The sequence below is a fragment of a genome, unplaced genomic scaffold (assembly GCF_019419815.1).
Source record: "Pyrus x bretschneideri cultivar Hongxiangsu unplaced genomic scaffold, Pyrus_bretschneideri_v1 Contig3, whole genome shotgun sequence".
Lineage (NCBI taxonomy): Eukaryota > Viridiplantae > Streptophyta > Magnoliopsida > Rosales > Rosaceae > Pyrus > Pyrus x bretschneideri.
Genome location: NW_025999612.1, coordinates 8503103 through 8520036, shown reverse-complemented (window position 1 = coordinate 8520036; position 16934 = coordinate 8503103). Strand labels below are relative to the sequence as shown.

The 16934-nt window shown below is 38.5% G+C and overlaps 2 protein-coding genes across 8 annotated transcripts; one reads left to right on the top strand and one right to left on the bottom strand.

Annotated features, from left to right (window-relative positions):
- Positions 1-5104: 5104 nt before the first annotated feature.
- LOC103929132 (cyclin-dependent kinase G-2) lies at positions 5105-9922 on the top strand. Of its 7 annotated transcripts, none has more exons than XR_007260266.1 (4): positions 5105-7455; positions 7576-8032; positions 8855-8937; positions 9516-9922. XR_007260266.1 is itself a non-coding variant. In XM_009338282.3 (2 exons), the coding sequence occupies exons 1-2, from the start codon at positions 5609-5611 to the stop codon at positions 7835-7837; spliced, it is 2109 nt and encodes a 702-aa protein (XP_009336557.2). In that variant the 5' UTR covers positions 5105-5608; the 3' UTR covers positions 7838-9922. The 7 variants fall into 7 exon arrangements, 1 of the variants encoding a protein (XP_009336557.2); XR_007260265.1 differs by having other exon boundaries at positions 9513-9922; XR_007260264.1 differs by having other exon boundaries at positions 9484-9922.
- A 2224-nt stretch (positions 9923-12146) lies between these two features.
- Positions 12147-15210, bottom strand: LOC103929133 (4-coumarate--CoA ligase-like 9). Its single transcript, XM_018642987.2, has 6 exons — positions 14123-15210; positions 13701-13890; positions 13390-13535; positions 13201-13268; positions 12802-12904; positions 12147-12587 (listed from the first exon to the last, which is right to left on the bottom strand). The coding sequence occupies exons 1-6, from the start codon at positions 15155-15157 to the stop codon at positions 12462-12464; spliced, it is 1668 nt and encodes a 555-aa protein (XP_018498503.2). The 5' UTR covers positions 15158-15210; the 3' UTR covers positions 12147-12461.
- Between the last annotated feature and the right edge of the window lie 1724 nt (positions 15211-16934).

The window sequence follows — 16934 nt, the reverse complement described above, 5'->3', positions numbered from 1 at the left end:
TCTCCAAGCATATACAAACAATTTTGACGGTTTGGATCGTTGAAATTAGTTTTGGAGAATTCGTAAAACGATAGATTGACTAACACTTAGAGTTTATTTATACTTTCATTAAGTATAACATAAGATTTTGTGGTATCCACTTGTGTAAATATTTTAAATTGAAGATCGAATTTATTCATTGTATTCATATAGGGTCAAGGAGTGTAGTTATAAAAAATCATCAAAATCGGAGTTAAAATAACCGTCAAATCGTGATTTTTCGTTTATAACCGTTGAAAAGCTTTGTCCCGTTACTTGATCTCTGAATGTTTTTTTTTTGTGATTTTTTGCTGATGTGATCTCCAAGCATATACAAACAATTTTGACGGTTTGGATCGTTGAAATTAGTTTTGGAGAATTCGTATGCCATCAATCAAGTTCCGTGTGTGTGTGTGTATATAAATATTTATTAAGTAGATTTAAATCTATTTATTTTGTACGTATAAATTATAATTGACTGGTAAACGGAATAGTACATACATCACGTGTCACGTGTGTCATTATAAAAATAGTGAGATATGTCATGACAGTCATGTGTGTGATAAAAAGTTAATAACTTTAAAAAAAAAAAAAAAATTTCTCACCACTTCTATTAATTTTCATTTTTCCCTCTCTTTTTTGTTTCCTTTTCAACTTTTTCTTATCATTTTCACTTTTCCCTAATTCCCTCACTTTTTTGTTTCATTTTCAACTTTTCTTAACATTTTCATTTTCCCTCCATTTTTTTTTTCAAAAAGGGCGGCAAGTTGGCAACGGCAAGAAATTGATTATTGAAATTTGAATGGAAAGAAATCACATCAAATTTCAATGGATGCAAAATCATGCAATGCATCATGCATATTAAATTATTAATTAATAATTATTATAGTTTTTATAAAATTTAATATATATATATATATATAATTATTATAGATAGACTTAATATTTTGGGGGTATAATTATTATAGCATATATAATTATTATAATTATTATAAATTTTATAGTTAATTTAATATATATATATATATATTTATTATAATTTTTAGGGGTATAAAATTGTAAAATTAATGTGTATAATTATTATAGTATTTTTTTAGGGTTATAAAATTATAAAAATAATATTCTGCTTATCGTGTATCGTGTTACCCACGTGTATACCCGAACCAACCCGTTATCTTAACAGGTGCTTATCGGGTTACTCGATAACGACCCGATTCGTTATCGTGTCGACCCAAACACCTGTTAATTTCGTGTCGTGTCGTGTCGGGTTATCGGGTCGTGTCAGAAATTGCCAGGCCTAATTGGAGGTAATGCATAGATACTCCACATTTCCTGCACTTTTTGTTTCAATGTGGTATCCATTTAGACGTATGTCTTTGAAACTCAACAAATTTCGAGTAGATCGAGTAGCATACAATGCATTATGTATGGACAATATTGTTCCATTTGGTAACATAATCTGGGCTTGCCCTGAACCTTGAATTACATCTGAAGGTCCTAATATTGTTGTTACCCCTACTCTTGTAAGTTTTAAGCTTGAGAAATACTTTCGATCACGAAGTATTGTATGTGTGGTTGCACTGTCTGCAAGACAAATATCTCCGCCATTTCTCATGTTCTGAGAATAACCACAATTTTTATCCATGCTCTCTGAGTAAGAGAATCAGAGTTAAAAGCAAGTTATAACAAGAAATTTACATGCTACTTTTATTGAATCTGAAAATACTACAAGTTCAGCATAATAAAAGTACATTAATGATTCAATCAGACCGGTATACTTCATTTCCCCTTTCCACAATATAGTCTGAAACATCTAGATGAGTTGTGTTCAACTGCCCTGATAAGTCAAACACTGGATCAGGTATATCCATTGGTCTAGCCTGGTCGAGAAAGTTAGTCTCGACACCCTTCTCCTTGAGGGAGGCTTGATACAGATCCACTAGATGTTTTGGGGTACGACAAGTACGCGCCCAATGCCCATTGCCACCACACCTATGGCAGGCTCCTTCAGAGTTTCTATGAGCATTGTTCATATGAGCTTTGCCTTTGTGGCGATTCACATTTTTGAAGTTCGGGCCTGAATTATTCCTGGAAACCTGGTTATGAAACTGAACTCCATGGTTCTTGCCTTTCCTATTCCATCGACCTCGCTTGTGGCCACGTCCTCGTTTATGATTATCACCATCAGAGATGTGGCGTTCACTCCGAGGGAAGCAGCATTCACTTCTGAGAATGGTGCAGATCCAGTAGGTCGGGAATGATGGTTTTTCATCAGGAGCTCATCATTCTGTTCAGCTACTAAAAGCACATATATCAGCTGGTTGTACTCAGTGTAGCCTCGCGTTCTATACTGCTGCTGCAGGAGCACGTTGGAGACATGAAATGTGCCGAGAGTCTTTTCCAGCATATGCTTCTCAGTAATAATATCCCCACAGAGCTTCATCTGAGAGGTAATTCTGAACAATGCAGAATTGTATTCTGCCACTGACTTGAAGTCTTGAATCCTAAGATGAGTCCACTCATAGCGGGCCCTTGGAAGAATCACCGTTGTCTGGTGATTGTATCTGTTTCTCAAGGCATTCCAGAGAGCTAACGGATCTTCAACCGCTAAGTACTCGCTCTTTAGCGCCTCATCAAGATGGCGGCGAATGAAAATCATGGCATTTGCCCGATTTTGAGAGGATGAGTTGCTCTATTCCTTGATGGTATCTCCAAGATTCCCTGCTTCCAGATGGATCTTGGTATCCAGTACCCAGGTCAAGTAATTCTTCCCGGTAATATCCAGGGCAGCAAATTCAAACTTCGCCAAGTTCGCCATTTTCTTTTCTGAAAGAAAATGAGATGTGTAAGAACTTGCAATAATATGTATTCCTGGAGGAATATGATGTTAGAACTTCTGGTTCTTACAAATTTTTCATTTTGATCTTCAGGCCACAATGATAAGCACTCGAAACTTCTGGCTCGAGATTTTCAGAGTGAATGAGAAGGGCGATTGTACCGCACCATTCTCATTGGATGAATGTAATATAGAATGGGCGATTATTCTGCACCACTCAAGTAACAAGAAATTTAAATATGCAGAGCAGCGTGGACGATTATACCGCACCACATAAAATTGTAATGAAATTAAACAGCAGGTAAATTCGAATATGCAGGGTAGGGTGTGCGATTATACCGCTCCACCTAAAAATTACAGTAAAATTAAATCTGCAGTCCAAGATAGGCGATGATACCGCACCGTCTTGGATCGCAATAAGATTAAATTTGCAGTTCAAGATGGACGATTGTACCGCACCATCTTGGATTGCAGTAGAATTAACACAAATAAATACTGGGTTAGTAATCAATCTCTACACCAAACAAGTAATCAAAGATGTATTTAACCGTTAGTTGGAGAACTAAGAGCAGGCATGGAGCAAACAACTCGTCGCGAGGGTACACGGCGCAGTTGAGGCAGAGGAAGAAGATGAACAGTAAAAACCTTAAAGGAAACATTTTTTTTTTCTTTCTTTCGTTCGTTCGGCGAAGAGAGATGAGAGAATAATTATATTTAGAGACTTGTGCTGATAACGTGTTATAAAAGGGTTAAAATTTGAGAGATAACCTTTTAAGTAGTAGGTGCAAGGTAAATGTAAAATGCCACACAAAAACTATAGCACAGACAGATAATAAATAAAAGGCAGAGGAATAGATGATGTTACTGATATTTCTCTCTTGTTTTTCTTCTTCTTCTTCTATTTTCTATTACATGCGGAGTGCTTTATTTATAGAGCAACTCCAAACTAATGCAGTTAATGCATCTTGAAATTTAAAACGCATCCTCTGACATTACAATTCATTTTCCACTTTCATTCAGCATGGGCATCGAAAACTTTGCCCATGCAGAAGACTTTTGCTTTGTGGGCATTCATTGCCAACAGACATTGAGACTTTTCAACAAAGTTATTTTTCACACTTTAGTTTTGTTTTTATTGCAATTTTTTCTTGTTTGAAGGTATTTTCAGGGTTGTATGTATATAATCAGCTTTAATATTGGAGAGTGATTTTAACAGCATTTTTACACGCACCATTTTTTCAATTTGTTCAATCTAATTACTAAGAAATCTAAAATATTTGAATTGGCTCGCATATATTCTGAATTGAGAATCTATTAAAAATTTCCACAATCATGTCATTACTTGTACAACTTGACTAATTGATTCGAATTCTTCATTTAGTACTAGTGGAACAAGTTTTTTTCACTTGTCAAAATGGAGATACCGTGATTGATATTAAACCAACCCGTTTGCTATTGGTGTTTGTGAGATTTAGCATATATAATTTGTGTCAAACAATGAGTAAAAAAAATAAAAACAATGAGTACTCAAAGCATGCTAACTCTTGTAAGTGACCCTCTACCACAGTAGAAGAAAGAAATGTTGCCCTTGCATTACGGTGTGGGTTCGAACCTCGTCGGTTCTCTAATCGAACAAATCTATTGTTTGACAAAAAAAAAAAAAAACATGCTAACTCTTGTAGATGGCATTTTACTGTAATTACCCTGGGGACCAATTCTGATTGGTCAATAAAAATATATTTCAATGCGATTTCTTTTTTATTTTTCCTTTGTTTAGACAATCTATCATGATAAGTAAAGAGGGGTAGAGTCACTTTGTGTTGATTATTTTCTAAATGTAAGTTTTCTTCTTCTGCATGTGAAAAAGGAATAAATTAATTAATCAAATTCCGGGAGGCTTCATGAAGTGCTTCTTTAGGAGTTAAACTTCCATTTGTCCATATTTCGAGAAAAAGTATCTCTTATTTTTTTCATTCCCATTCCATGTGTTTGGGCAGAGTACTAGTGGGCCCAAGAGGCCGCAGAGGTTATAGATATGTTGCCCAATGATAGGCCCAACAGGCCTACTGTTTGTGTCTTGGCAGGCCCATTGAATAAATCTTGTTAATAATTTGTAGGCCCACAAACAAAAAACCCAAACAAAATATGGAATCCCACAAGAAAAAGGTGCCAAAATACACGTGTCACGCGCTTCCAAACTGCACCAGGACTCTATATATATGATTCCACGCGGAGGCGAAGACCAGATTATCAAAACGCGTAAAAGCTAGAAGAACCATTTGGAGGCTGATCGATTTCTTGCGATCCTCTCATCGGCGCCGACGCTCTCGTATCGATTTCCTGTTAATCGATCTCGATTCCTCTTGCCGGTAAGGCCTTCCGATACCTGTGAATTTCTTGCGGGTTCCCACAGAAATCGAGGTTCTAGGGTTTCTGTTATTCGCCGATTTGCCATCTGATTGATGTTCTTTGATCTGTGCGTCTGTGTTCATTTGTAATTGAAGTTTTTGTGAATTGTATTCTTTGTCTGTCTGTGTTGATTGAATTGGGGTCTGCAAGGAAAAAAAGGCTGAATTTTTTTTTTTTTGGGATTGAGGATTGGTTAGGGTTGGAATAAAATTTGAATTTGATAAAGTTGAAAGTGATTTTGACTTTTTGGGAATTCAGGGATTTGAAATTTCTAGGGGTTATTGTTTTTTGATTTCAATTGTTGAGTTTGACCACTGATTAAGAAGAGCTGTGCTTGTTAATCATATGGCGACAGGGCGAGTTGATGTTTTGAGGAGGAGTGATTCTTATAATTACTCGAAAAGAGAATTTGAGTATTATAGGAATGGGGTTTCTCGTGGTGATGTAGGTCATGGTCGCAGTGATGAACTCAAACATAGGAATGGATTCCATCAATCTTCCAATGTGCGCGATTCACGGGGATATGGACGGCTTCCAAATGCCCCAGAGCCATTGGTTAAGAATGGCAAAACCCGAAGGAGTGAAGATGCGGCTCAGTTACATGCCGAGAAGAAAGAGTTTGGCGATGATGTCAAACATAGGAATGGACTCCAGCGTTCTTCCAAAATGTGTGATTCACGAGGATCTGAACCGATGCTTCCAAATGCCCCAGAACTAGTGGTTAAGAATTGTAAAACCCGAAGGAGTGAGGATGCTTATCAATCACCTCCTGAGAAGAAGAGGAAGTTTTCTCCTATTATATGGGACAAAGAAGAGAAGGAAGCGAGAGTCTCATCGAAGAATAGAGTTGTTCCCGTTATTCCTTTGCCCTCCCCTCATCCAGATGTAGCAAGATTACCTGCTATTGCTAAGGTTGAGGATGTTGTTTCTGTTGGAGTTCTTTCCAAGTCTCCGGCTAGAGTGGTGGAGTCTCTGGAAGCGGAGTTTTCCGAAATTTCTGATGTTTCTCAATTTGAGGCACCAGCCGATCTCTCTGCACCACTACATCCTCAGAAGGTTGGGGAAGATGAGCAGGTGCAAAAGAACAAGGAAGACAAAGAATTTTTCTATCAACGTGACATCTCATTGTCAAAATGGTCATCCGATAGTGATTCCCCAAGGGATATCTCTGATGACAGCTCGCCTGAAAGTGGGGAGATTCGAATAGAAAGCTCCAGGTTGAGTCGGGCTAGAACTTCTGGCTCTGACAAAGAAGACAGCTTTGAAAAGCCTGGCAGTGGAGATACACTTTATGGAGACGAGTTCTGTGATGATGCGCATATGGATGCTGATAATTATGATGGGAATGCTGAAGATAGCCAGTTCTACTCTGATTCAGAGGATGATTCTGATCTTTCTCAGATTGAAGAGCCAGAAGTGCCTACACAAAAAAGTATAAACATGCTTCAAGGTTGCAGAAGTGTGTTTGAGTATGAAAGGCTCAACCATATAAGTGAAGGCACTTATGGTGTTGTCTTTAGAGCCAGAGATAAAAAGACCGGAGAAATTGTCGCATTGAAGAAGATGAAGATGGATGTGGATAAGGGATGTGATGGTTTCCCTATGTCGGCATTGAGAGAAATAAACATTCTCTTGTCTTTTAATCACCCTTCTATTGTTGGTGTTAAGGAAGTTGTTATGGATGACTTTGATGGTGTTTATATGGTTATGGAGCATATGGACCATGACTTGAAGGGGCTAATGGAGTCGATGAAGCAGCCATTTAGTATTGGCGAAGTTAAGTACTTGATGAAACAACTTTTGGAGGGTGTAGAGTATCTTCATGACAATTGGATCCTTCACAGAGATCTGAAAACATCAAATATTCTATTGAATAGCGAGGGTGAGTTGAAAATATGCGACTTTGGGTTGTCACGACAATATGGGAGTCCACTAAAGCCATATACTTCTTTAGTTGTCACTTTGTGGTACCGGGCACCTGAAATTCTATTAGGCGCAAAACAGTACTCTACAGCAATTGATTTGTGGTCAGTAGGTTGCATAATGGCTGAATTGTTGGCGAAGGCACCTCTCTTTAGCGGGAAAGATGAAATTGAGCAGCTGGACAAGATCTTCAAAACTCTTGGTACACCAGATGAGAAAAGTGGTTTGTCCAAATTGCCAGGCTTCAAAGCTAATTTTGTTAAGCAACCGTAAGTTTCTTTTTTCCATTTTAATTTTAGTGAATGCAAGTTCATTCCTTCCTGCTGATTTTTGTGGTTACTTGTTTTCACTGTTTAATATCTTTCTAATAGTTTCTGAAACTCTTTCAGGTACAATCTTCTGCGCAAGAAATTTCCTGCTGCATCTTTCACTGGATCATGCCCAGTGCTCTCTGAATCTGGGTTTGATTTGCTGAAGCGGCTCTTATGTTATAACCCTGCAGAGCGAATAACAGCGAAGGATGCCCTCAACCATAACTGGTTTCGCGAGTCTCCTGAACCAAGAAGGGATTTCAAGCCAATTACTCCTGATCGACATGTTCAAGACCGGCACCTTAACAGCAGGCGGCGTGAGAAAATTTTACAGCAATAATCATCTTAGCCTGTTCTTTTTGCAGTTCTTTATATTTTGCTAACCTGATGGCAGCTAAAAAGTACAACAAAGACCTCGACTGTAGGGTCCTTTAGGATAGCTGGAGCAAAGGAGTTGCAAGGTGTGTCAGTCGGCACTAATGGTTTATCCTGTTAAGAGCAGCTTAATAGTGGTGCGCAGTCTTCCTATATGAAGGTGTGGCAAAATGTTGAGAAGAAAAGAGAACTTATTGTTTTTTTTCCACATTCTTGAACCTGTGTATATATATGTTCACATTGGAATGATATTATTTTTATCAATGTCCTCTTCATTATTTGTAAGTTAGAACCTTTTGCTTTCACTTTATTCACGCTTAAAACTTTGTTTGCAAGTGATTCTGGGCTTTAAAAGAATGGGAGGGTGCATTATTCGCTTTTCACACTTGGAGACTGGAAGTTCCGCAATCGTAAGTTATTTTACCACACACAGGGTCTTTTGAGGTGTATCCAGTCATATGCATTGCTGGTTCATGTATTGAGGTCTGTTCAGTCTTCCATGTTTTCCTAAATCATGATGCTCCCTCCAATGCTTAGCTTATGGTTATGCTATGTTAGGCCAGTGTGTTAATACTTCATGTGGCAAATCCTCGATTGATAATTTGTTGGAAATGTTTCCTTTTTTGTCAAGTTCATAGTAAACGAGGCATTATATTGGTTTATTTTTATTACCCAAATGCAAGTTCTGTCCAGACCACTTCTAATACACATAAAATAAACAAGATATAGTGTGTGCACTATAAGTTGACAGTGTTGCCAGTCTCTTGAGTTCTATTGATACGTGCAGTGGTATTCAGTTCCTCGTCGGGTTCAATTGCTTCTGCATTCTGTGGATGTTTTTTGGTTGAGGTTTTAAGTCATAGATCCAGGAGCTGCAATGTGGTTCAAACTTATATTATATTTTTCTCTGTCTTGTTGTAATTCCTTTTTGTCTTCTCCTTCATCTGCCTATTACTTCATTTGATTAATTTTTGAGATGTAGCTTCCCATGTGCATTATTCGGTTGGGAATTAGCTTGCTATGGCAATGGAGAATTTGCTTGCCTGCAGCTAGATCACTCAGCTGGTAAGGGTTTTGCATTTTTCCTTATCGATTTGTGAATCTAGGTGCAGCTGTTATATTTTTTCGCCATGTGTAGTGTGCATAGGATATCTACAGTTTGTAGTGTACATCAATCTTATGCCGAATCAGTAGAAAATTGTGATGCTGTAGAGTTTTTGTTAATGAGTATTTTTAAAATATCAATTGCTAGCATGTCTTCTCAGCTTGCAATTATTTGGAACGAGAAATGTTCGCAATATGCTGGTTGGATATCACATCGTGTCCCCAGTGGAAATAGTTGAAATTTTAAAAAATTTAGCTCTGGTTTTCTGAAGTTGAGAGAATGCTGGGGACTCAGAAGTGTAATGGAAGATGTAGAATGATTTTAAAAAATGAAGAAAATAAAGATATAATAAGTAAGCCTTAATTTTCTGAAATCGTGTCTAGTTAGAAGGTATGCTGATTGAATTGGTATCGTCACAATGTCGGATGATATGAATTCATGTCATGTATATATGCCCTATGAGCTCAATGTTGTGCAAAATGAGTTGTCTGAAATTTACATGCCAGGCCTTACTCATGTCCTGTGCTTTCATTAGCAGCTTTATCAGCCACTGTGGGAGCCATTTTTTTTGTACAGACAGGATAATATCAAAGCTTTATACCGAGCATCAGAGGGAAAGTTGCGTAACGTTGCTTATGATATTCATGTTTTTCTTTTCGTTTGTTACTCTTTAGAATAACGAAGATCCGGTTTGGTACTTTCACGTCTTCTTTTTCTCTGAACCCCTTTTATGCAGGATGCATATGTAACTTTTACCCATGCAAAGAGTTACCGTGATGGATATATTCTCTTCTCCGCATTTGTGAAGTCACAGTAAGATTTTTGAAAGGTAATCATGTCAAAATTCTGTAATTCATCGTGCGAATCGCGGCAGTATGTAAGTATCATTTGTAATGCAGATTACTTAATACGAAAGCCGCAGTAGATTTCTTTTTTCTTCGATAATTCTAGCCGAACATGAATGATTTTTTTCGTATATTTCACTGGGTGTTGTAAATGCTTGTGCTTGACGAAACAGAAAGCAGCAGAAGTCTTAACAGGTTGAGCTGCGACTGTCTCAAAAGCACAGCAGAAATCATCGGAACCCCGAACATAAATCATCGAGTCGTGAACGTTATCGTCTTCCCAAGCACGAAAGGAGCTAGTGTCACCTCAAAGAAGCGGATAGTGCTAACGAGCCCCCGACCAATCGTCCGTCCATTGGGTAATTCCACTAGGGTTGCGTGTAGGTCACTGAAAACAATAGCAAACTTTGTTACACTCCAAAATCAAAACACAATGGGCGAGAGGGATGATGAAGGGTAAACAGTAGGAGGAATGACGAGTGTTCGAAACAAAAAAGTTCGGAAAAACAAAGTGGTTGTTAGACGGCCCTTTATTCGGTTTCTTGTATGGTAAATAATGAAATCATTTAATAAAGTTACAGAGCATGAGGAAGTTGTAAGTGGACACACCAAAAAGGTCTTTTCTGATAGAGGGACATGTATGAAGCCAATTGTGTATTTGTAGGCATTAGAACGTAGTCAACTGCTTCAAGATCACATTATGAGTAGAAATCTCCCGAGGTTCCCGGAACTGTTGGTGATGCCCAAGTTTCCGGAGCTGTTATAGATTCTCGATTGCAACATATTGCTGGAGTTGCAACAAGCATAACTAAGACCATCTTCAAAGAAGATGTCAAATTTTGACAGCTTATGTGGCATTGATATTTTTCAAAATTTTGTTCTTCAACCGATATGTCAAATTAAATTATAATTTTATTATTTTATAAAATAATTATTAAACTAATTAAAATTTAATAAAGGATATTTAAAGTTTAATCAATAATCTGTTTACTTTCATTTATTAAAAAGAAGAAAAAAGTAGGATAATTGCATTGGTCAACTCAACATTAATTATAATAAATGATTAAACTAATTAAAATTAATAAAATACATTTAATAATTAATAAAAAAAAACATTTAAAGTTGTTGTCAAATTTGACAGCAACCTCTTTTGTTGCCAATCTATGTCATCGCGGCATAGGATTTGGCACTTTGGTTGGAGAATATTAGTATGGTCTTTTTTTTATTGTTATAGCTAATGTGTACATTTTGGCATCTCTTTTGGAGATACTCTGATGAGCCACATGCGCAATGTAGTTAAAATTTGCACATAGTACATGTAAAAAGCGTGAAATTCCAGGATAGGTCTGGGTTTATGCTGGCCTCTATGTGGTTCCGCCACTTATATATTAATGTGCGAAATATAGGAGAGCTACTTTTTGGCCTCTATTACTTTCCTGCAGTGTTAGCCAACAATGAAGAGCGAACGCTTCCGGCGGATTCAGGATTGGGTTCATGTGGTTGCAAGTGCTGGTCATATTATCATTTTTACAATCGAACCGTGCCATTGCTTTTTCTTAATGATGGGAAACAATTTCTAAAGTTGTTGAGAATTTTTTATTTTATTTAAACAAACAATATTATTTATACTAAGGAAAGAAAGTGGGCATAGCCTCACAATGAGTTATCATTAATGTAATTCAAATTCGCATTTAACGAGAATCGAACTTAAGATTTACCAGTGAAAAAAATACAACTATACTATAGTACTAAGTGGCTAAAGTAGTTGAGATTAGCGAACAAGTAAATTGGTATTTATAGGCCCAATATTGATCATGTAAGATGCATTTGCAATTGTTAAGTGTTGTACGAACATGTCATGGATTTTGCTAGGGCTAGTCAGATCAACGTCTGAAACCTCACACTCACAAGTGTGCGGTCTACTAACCCAAGTATTGCGAGTGTGCACAAACGGTTGGAAGTCTCTAAACTCGTGTGAGTGTGTACAAACGGTTGGAAGTGTCCAAATTGCTTCTCTAAGAGCGATAAATAATAGAGATAGGGCTCCTATGATAAAAATGTCGAGTAATGCTATTCATACCATATTTTTGTACTACATTTTCATACCACCTTTGGTGGCATTTGATGTCGATAGCCATATCATTTGAATTAATCAGATTTTTAAATTTAGTTCATTATTTAATAAACTAATAATTAAGAAAAATTAGTCAATTAAATAATGATTGTAGTATACGAGGAGTTTTTCTCCAACATTTCCTAGGGTTTTGCAAATTTTCAAATGATGTGGCTGTCTATATCAGATGCCACCTAAGATGGTATAGAAATGTGGTATAAAAATATGATATAAATAGCTTTACTTAAAAATGTTGTATGAAGGCTATAAGATAGGGAGCAACTTACATGGCACAGTACATACAAAGAAACAAAAAAGGGTCTTGAAGGGTTTAGGTTTTAAAATATCACAGAAAAATGGTGTACATATACAAGTAAACCCAAACAAAGTGGGCACCCAACTATGATCCGATCCTCACCACCGGAAAATTCAAAGATTGCATACAATGAATGAGCTGATATGATAAACACCGGACGGAATGTGATGCTGAGAAGGCTTTGTTCTTCCTTTGCTTTGGACGAACGAATCATAATTTAGATGAACTACTAGATAAAGCATGATTGACTAGCTCCCTCCTCAAGATCTTCCCTGCTGGAGATTTTGGAATGGAGTTGATAAACGCTACCCGCCGTACCTTCTTGTACGGTGAAACCTGCAATAAGAACACACCAACACCAATGTGAAAGCCTATAACATACAAAGTTGCTCCTCAAATCTGCAGTTGAACCCTAATATTCATGATGAGAATTGTTCTCTTTTTCCCTAAATATGTATGTAAACCTATGTATATGAGCAATTTTAATTTGAAAGCTGTGAAGAAAACTTGTATGCACATTCAGTTACAGATTTTCTATTCAGGAGCATACTTGTTTTGCAACGAAATCCATAACTAGAACCTCGGTGATGTTGCTTCCGGGCTTTCTAACCACATAGGCCATGGGAATCTCCCCTGCATCTTCATCCGGATACCTGTTTTACAAACACAAATGGGAAGAACAAAGAACTCGTAAACCTTGAGGGGAAAAACTACACAAAAACTGTGATCTTTCGACTATCTGCGCGAACACATGCCACTCGTTTTCTTTTAGCCTTCTGGGATGAGGGTGGGACGGCATAAAACAAGATTTCGTAAAGGCCATCTTATCAGCAAAATATCCGTTTAAACGGAAAATTTTCTCTATACCTTTTTTTTCCTTTAAATGCACCAATTTCTTGTTTACAAATAAAGCTAAACTTCTAAGAATGACATGGTACTAGATACATACGGAATCACAGCAGCATCGGCAATGTCAGGATGGGATAGAAGTATATGTTCCAGCTCAACTGGAGGTACCTGCACTTCGTTCCAGAAACGAGACACCGAAAATAACACATTACGTAAAGGGACTGATCCAATGATATTTACAGTGATCTTTGTTATGAGTGAACTTTCAAGGGGTCTCAGTTTCAGTCACCTGATATGCCTTGTACTTTATCAATTCCTTCAACCTGCCAACAATGTAGAGGAACCCCTCGTCATTGAAATAACAAAGATCACCGGTCTTCAGCCACCCGTCTTTGTCCAAGGTCTCAGAAGTTGCCTTGTCATCTCCTACATAACCTGCACATATTATAAAGGTTTCGAAAAGGTCATTTGGATATGGAACTACATTGTCATCACTGCAAAATCACACTGTAAGAACGGGGTGCCGAAAAACTCAAAATCATCTTAATACGTTTTACGTTTGCAATGTGGGATATCTGAGACATGGCAAGTGTTCATTACCCTTCATGACCGATGGACCTCGCAGCCATAGCTCACCCCTCTTGCCGGGAGGCATTGCCTCTCCTGTTTCAGGGTCGACAATCTTGGCTTCCATATTTTCCGATAGGCGGCCCACAGAAGCATGCGACTTAGTCTCTTCGGAGTCTATCATCCTCGCCCCCCCTCCTGCGGTCTCCGTCAAACCATATCCCTAAACAGCCACAATATTCAGACATGTGACAGACGAGAGCGATGCGTGTATTAAACGTGTGCCTAACTGTTTTCCCTTTACCCGATAATATGCTAAACTACTTTAATTTGACGAAAAAGATTCGAACTTGAGTGCAAGATTCGAACTTGAATTATGTACTGTAGATGCAATTTTTAATTAACAGTCAAGAATTAAAATTAGGAAGGTAAAGCGACAACGTTAATTCTCTGACCTGTGCAATTTCAACAGTGGGAAATTTCTCACGGAATCTGTCAACAACGTCCTTTCCCAGCGGCGCACCGCCACAGCCGAGATGCCGAAGCGAGCTGAGATCGTATTTCTTAACCAGCTCCGACTTCGCCATTGCAACGACCAGCGGCGGCGATACCGGCATGTACGAGATTTTGTGCCTCTCCACGGCCCTCAGCATTGATTCGAAATCGAACCTCTCCATCAAAACCAAGGTCCCGCCCATTGCCACCGCCCGAACCACCATGACGAACCCGAACAAGTGGAACAGAGGTAGCGTGAACAGCGACACCTCTTGGCCGTTGGGTAGGTCCGCGTCGGGTTCGTGAAGGGCGTGGAGCCCAGCTATGACGGCGATGAAGTTGCGGTGAGTTAAGAGAACGCCTTTGACTCGGCCGGTGGTGCCGGAGGAGAAGAGAATCGTAGCCGGGTCGATCTGGTTGACTGCAAACCGGAGGTCGGATCGTGTTTCGGATGAACCGACCCGGTCGAGCATGGAGAGGAATTCGGACGAGTCGAGGAGTATAACGTTGCGGATTTTGTCGTTACCCTTGGGGAGCTTCTGAGCGGTTGCTGACGTGGCGAAGGCGATGACTGGTCGGGTTAGCCGGACCTGGTAGGCGATCTCGGACTCGGACCCGACTGGATTAGCGGGCGAAACGACGACGCCTAAGGCGAGGAGAGAGAAATAGAGGACGGGGACGTGGAGGGAAGGAGGGGAGAGAATGAAGGCCACGTGACCTTTGGAGAGAGAGGGAGCAAGGGATTGGAGGGAGAGAGTGAGGGAATGGATTTCGCCGAGGAAAGTTTGGTAGGAGACATGGCGGTCGGAGGCGGCGTCGATGAGGACGGAGGTGGTGGGCGCGGCGGTAGAGGATTGGAGGAGGGAGAGGGTGAACTGGGTGAGGGAGAGGGGTTGGGAGAGTGGCGGGAGTGGGACCGGAGGCCGGAGAGTGTGGAAGGTCTTGGTTTGTAGGCAGTAGCCGCTCTTGGGATTTGGTGTGGATTCGTCCGCCATGGTTTCGACGTGCTACTTGAAAGTTTAAAGTGTTTATAAGTTGTAAGACGTAGACGAAGACGAAGAGACGGGCGACGAAAGGAGACTGATTTTTGAGTATTACGTGGCATTTGACGTGAATAGTCACGTATTTGAAAAATTTGTAAAATTCAAGAAAAATGAGGAGAAAAACTCCTCGTATATCACAATTATAATTTAATTAACTAATTTTCTTAATTATTAATTTATTAAATAATGAATTAAATTTAAAAATCTGATTAATTCAAATAATGTGATTGTCCATATTAAATGCTACTTAAGGTATTATGAAAATGTGGTATAAAAATATGATATGTATAGCACTACTCCTGAGAGAAATTAAATCCCGACATTGACTGTTTGAGTTTGCATGGATGTATAGCATTACCTCTGGGTGAGGGAGGGGGGTTGGGTGCTTTTGTGGTTGTAAACTGTTTGAGTTTGCGTGGATTTTAAGCGAAATTAAATCCCGACGTTGAAGCGAAATTAAATCCCGACGTTGACTCTTTTGGGTTTGCCATATAACTATAAGAGAAATGTTAGGATGCTTAAATTTATAGATAAAATTTACAAATGAAATGATGTGTTATCAATAAAAATAATCATGTTTGTCAATGCTTAATTAATGAGTCAATCATCAACTTATATATATCATTTAGTTTAGCAAATTTAGAGTTTGTTTGGATGTGATTTTAAAATGATTGAAAGCGATTTTAGTGAAAATGTTTTTGAACCTAATTCTTAGTAAAAATGCAAGTAAATCCTGGAAAAACACTTAGAGCGACCATTCCTTTGTTTATGTTTGGATCCAAATATTCATCATCGGCCCGTGCAATCAAGGTCGTTGAGTGAGCATAACTCTCAATCGTCGGATGAAAAAGTGAAGATAATTTTTGTCATTATTGAAGGATAATATTATGGTTTTTATCATAATAATTATCTTTTAATATGAATTATCCTAGCATCTTCTTCAACCAGATAAATAAAGTGCGAATTATATCCTGAAACAAGTGGTACAGTTTAAATTGAGTTGGGATGTGTGTAGGTGTGTGGACCTGTGTGGATTGGATATGCTACAAGATGATATTAAAGATGATGGCTTTGGGTGATGATGAGACAAGCCTAGAAAAGTTAGTTTTTTTTTTTGGTGGTGGTGTAATGATGACCTAGGAAACCTAGGTAGGCTAGGCTTTTCTTGTTTTTTGCATGGTGATGGAAGTAAGAGTTTCTAAAGGTTTTTAATGAGATTAGAAGCCTAGGTGGGCTAGGTTTCTGATGTGGTATGATAAAACCTAAATAGGCTGTTGCTTATTTAATTGACGAGTTTGAAAAGTCAAGGAATAAATCACACGGATCAATTTGAAGGATATGCTTCAGCTCCACAAATTATGATTGCAATGGGATTCTACAAAATTATTTGGTCGCGCCACACAACATTTGCCTATAAATACAAGACTCAGTGCAACGGAAGAAGGACCTTCAATTCAACACATAACTGCCCTGCGCAAAACCTCTCAAACATCTTGAGATTTTTTATTTTCTTTTTTCCGTCGACACATCTTCAGTTTGGATAAACAGTACTGTGAAGGCAACCAGCGAACACCTTCAGTTTGGATAAACAGCATTGTTACCGTAAAATCAACCAACCGAGGAGCACCTTCAATTTGGATAAACAGCACTGCGTCGAGGGTGACTGGTTACCTATCCAAGTCTCGGTCGAGAAGGGTTTTCGAATCCTTATTGGCAGAGGTCATCTTAT

Coding starts and splice junctions, on each gene's coding strand:
- LOC103929132 (XM_009338282.3), top strand. CDS start 5,609: ATGGCGACAGGGCGAGTTGATGTTTTGAGGAGGAGTGATTCTTATAAT. Junction 7,456..7,575: donor GCTAATTTTGTTAAGCAACC/GTAAGTTTCTTT, acceptor AAACTCTTTCAG/GTACAATCTTCTGCGCAAGA.
- LOC103929133 (XM_018642987.2), bottom strand. CDS start 15,157: ATGGCGGACGAATCCACACCAAATCCCAAGAGCGGCTACTGCCTACAA. Junction 12,905..13,200: donor GCCGATGCTGCTGTGATTCC/GTATGTATCTAG, acceptor TTTGTAAAACAG/GTATCCGGATGAAGATGCAG. Junction 12,588..12,801: donor TGGATTTCGTTGCAAAACAA/GTATGCTCCTGA, acceptor TTCTTATTGCAG/GTTTCACCGTACAAGAAGGT.